Source organism: Bombus impatiens, unplaced genomic scaffold, assembly GCF_000188095.3.
Source record: "Bombus impatiens unplaced genomic scaffold, BIMP_2.2 scf_2850, whole genome shotgun sequence".
Classification (NCBI taxonomy): domain Eukaryota; kingdom Metazoa; phylum Arthropoda; class Insecta; order Hymenoptera; family Apidae; genus Bombus; species Bombus impatiens.
In genome coordinates this window covers 212,819-216,647 of record NT_179269.1, presented here as the reverse complement: position 1 = coordinate 216,647, position 3,829 = coordinate 212,819, and the positions used below count along the sequence as shown (strand labels likewise).

At 44.7% G+C, this 3,829-nt stretch overlaps 1 protein-coding gene across 1 annotated transcript in view; it reads right to left on the bottom strand.

Moving 5' to 3' along the window:
- Window positions 1-3,829, bottom strand: part of LOC100744832 (homeobox protein Hmx) — a gene marked incomplete at its 3' end in the record, with an annotated part of 18,516 nt that overhangs the window by 4,037 nt on the left and 10,650 nt on the right. The window contains exon 2 of the mRNA XM_024372066.2: window positions 1,008-1,354. Coding sequence (XP_024227834.1) covers window positions 1,008-1,354 — 347 coding nt within the window. The remainder of the gene's footprint in view (window positions 1-1,007; window positions 1,355-3,829) is intronic.

Below are 3,829 nucleotides of genomic sequence, written 5' to 3'. Positions count from 1 at the left end.
AGGCGATCGACGTTGGTTTGTCGTGGTGGAAGCCGTGGAAGCCGTACTCGTCGACGTCCACGCTCGCGTTTATACACTTACGTACAACGCGTACGAGCCCTCGTCTTGCCCTTTTCTCTTTTTCTCATACCGTTTCCAGTTTCTTTTACGATACTCGCGAATTCCCATCTTCCCAAGTGTATTTCATTGCGGATCAATTTCTCTCGTAAAACATCCCTTATTTATACTTCCTTGCAACCAAACAGTACGTCACTTTTGTGCCCTCTATCTCGCATAAAAATCGACGATTTAGTCAGAAGCTACAGGAAGAGGATTGTTTCTTTCAACCGTGATAATTGAGTTTTGTCGGTGTACAAACAGGCCGTTTGCAAGAAATTATGTCAATCAATCGATCACGTTCTCTCCGCGCAATTTAGGATTGATGTGCAACGATAGATGCATCGTTGATGTCCACGTTCATTCAACGGTCTATTTGCAGGTAGAGCGAGCGCACGATTTTCAATCAACGAGTTGTTCCGCACGAGAATGTTTACAAGCCTCTATCACGCACGAGTAGCCTAAATTTATGATTCAACAAGTCGACACGATTTCACGCATAATCATACTACTAGAATGTTTGTAGAATATTTGTACGAGTATATGTATATTCGATACAAGTAGATTTCTGGTTAAATGGTTCCTAATCGGATCATTTATTATGTCATCTATGGGTGAATGTATCAAGGATAAACGAGTATGCCCTTGTCCTGTTACATCGATTTCGATTCGAGAATCGAATATAGAATACAAACTAAGATAACGTTATTTGTTTTAAAAGTAAATTAATACTCTAAAATTAATCAATTTAATCCGAACTATCGTCCATCATCTATCGCTTAGTGACACTAAGAAGGATACTTTGAATTGTTGGTTCAACTTCAAGAATTACTTTCAGTTTCCTAATTAAAGACTATATCCAAATTTTTGCCTAATGGTAGAATTCTTGATTCTTGGCATTGGAAACTCACCCCTTTGCGGAAAGGACGCGGAAGCAGGACTAACGCGGCTCAAGTTGCCGACGACGTCGCTCGGCGACGGATGTTCCAGCGTCTGCAGACCGTGCGTCGGCCTCCATGGAAACGGCCAACCGGCGCCACCGGGTAGAACGCCACGGATGCCGTCGGCATCGACGATATCCGATTGGCCGGTGACCTGAACGGCATTGCTCAAGGCCGACGAAGCGGCTGCCAACCGCGAGTGATGTTGGTGTTGCTGTTGTTGGTGAAGGTGTTGCAACGTCGACGGAAAGAACACGCCGCCGACGCCAATTCCGACCGGATATCGGCCCGCTATCAACGATGACATCAGGCCCAATCTGAAAACGGAAGATTCGATAAAGTTCAAACATCGCATCAAAAGACGCAAAGATACAGTGGCTAAAACTGTGTCGATCATTTTTCTTCGAATATTTTCTAGTATCGTGTATCTAATATAGTTAATAAATGTGTTTCAAGCGACTATCACTGAAAGATAAAAAACAATTCTCTCTTCCTCTGGTTATAAGAAGTTCGTCCATGAAGGAGTTAATTGTGATTTAAGAGATATGCGATTTTTCAACGATCGCTTCTTTCTTTAATTAGTTTTTGGTGCTATAAATGTCACGAGGATCGCGTAATTGTTTTTCACGGATTGTACAAAGTCTGTGACCGAGATTGATTTACTTATTTTCGAGAAAGATTCAATTTATTTTTCGTAATACGCTGCTTGTTTAAAAAGAAAATAGCAAAGAGGATTTTAGTTGTATCGCCAGTCATAATTAGCAGAGTAATCTTAACATTTCGGGATTGACATCGTCCAGTGACGCCGTGCTACTATAAAGATCGCACGAGTCTCATCCTATCAGAATTTACAAAAAAGTCCTCGAATCTCGTATCCTTCATGCGCAAAACATTTCTGAAGACATTTACTCCGCAGAACGGAAAAAATGGAAGAATTTGGGATTAAAGGGTGGTTGTGATGGGTTCGATTAACCCGGAAGCATTCGCGTAGGATCGGTCACGTTTCACCGAGAGTTAGCTCTGCCGGATCATTTCGGGGCGCAGCGGCGTAAAAGTGAAACCGTTAGCGAAATGTTTGCGCCGGTTGCGAGCCGTTTAAAGCCGCGCTCTAAATAAAACAACGCTAAAAAAAAAAGAGGGAAACAGCGGGATTAAAACACAGCGGCCGCGTTTCCAGCGGGTTGAAGCGTGGCTGAATGCGAGCGTTGCGAGGCTTTACACAGTCGGAACGTGGCCGTGTCCGAGGCGTCGGCCACGATTCAACCTGGTCCTCTCTCCCTTCGTTTCCGCGCTCGAAAAACCGGCAAACGGTTCCAAACCCATTTATCCGGTCCACGGCCGTTTCGTCGAAAACGAGCTCCATTCTCTTTCTTGTTGCGTTACTCGCGAAAAAAGACCAAACCATTCTCTTCGTGCAACCGATTCTTCGCGATCTTCCGAAAGCCATTAACGTCTGCCCGATCTTTGCTACGAAGCAAAGGAATTTTTCGAGAGTTATGCCCATTAAGGGCGACGGCGAGCCGTGCCCAACAATGACACCAGCCATGGCTCGCTGTTTGTACAGCCTCGTTATTAACGGTGAAAATCCGCTTACGAGATTCCGATGAATCGGTTTACCTTCGTCGAGGATTCTTTTATTCGTTGCCTGTGATCGGAAGTCGAGAGCGTGAATGGAGAATTGGGCATAATAGATCTCGCGAATGAAATAGATAATCGATGGAATCGTAGGTTGTGACTAATTGAAGATTGTTCAGCGATCGAGTGGTTGGATGTACGTGACTTTTGCAGAGTAAAAAGAAACGACGTGTAGAACGGAGTAGAATCGTGAAGATGATAACTCGTTAGGGTGGATCGTATTTGGATGATGGTTTCGGACGAAGGTTTGAGCGGAGAGCGAATATCCGCCGTTTGCTAGTTTTCTGGTAAATAGAGCTCTTTGTTACCGGGTTCTTGGAGGTGCTCTTAATTGTAGATTAAGGTAAATGGAGCTCGTAGTGATACCTAAACCTGTCTAAACCAGGGGCAAATCCCCAAATCCGGATATTTGTAAATGGAAGGTTACGTTCTCCTAAGTGCTGATCTCGGCGAGGATATTCACGGCTGGAGCACAGCCGCTCTACAGCTTTCGCTTTTCAATGTACACGCAACCGAATTGCTCCTTGAGTTCTGGGTTCGCGAGCTGCAACTCGAGCTGCCGACGCATGCGAGGTCTCAACTACAATTAGAACTCCATTCTATAGATTATCTCGACTAAACTTTCACCGAGAGCGTCGAACTCTTCCATTCTTCGTACATCCACGCGGTTTGATTATTTTCACTTTCCATATTAGTTGAACTACGAAAAATTTCCAGTAGCTCAATGAAAATTTACTAAGACAAAGGACTAGCAAAGCTGCTGCCACTTCAAACTTCCCAACGTTAGTGTCTATCCTCGAATAATAACAGCGATACTTTTCAATGGTACTCAAGTAGAAGTTTCTAATTAGATCTTACCGCAAACAGAGCTGCCAACGTCTAACTATCTCAGGGCGGATCCCTGCTCCCGAAACAGAGAGCTCTCAATTATACCGGCCATTTTGCCGGGTCGTGTGTAACAGCCCGGCGATCGTTATTCCTGATCAGCGTTAAGTGCAGCTGCGAACGCTTGACGTTGCGCTCGGATCGAAAGAGAAACAGAGATAGAGAGATCGAGATAGAAAGAGAGAGAGAGAGAGAGAGAGAGAGAGAGAGAGAGAGAGAGAGAGAGAGAGAGAGAGAGAGAGAGAGAGCGAGAGAGAGAGAGAGAGAGGGGG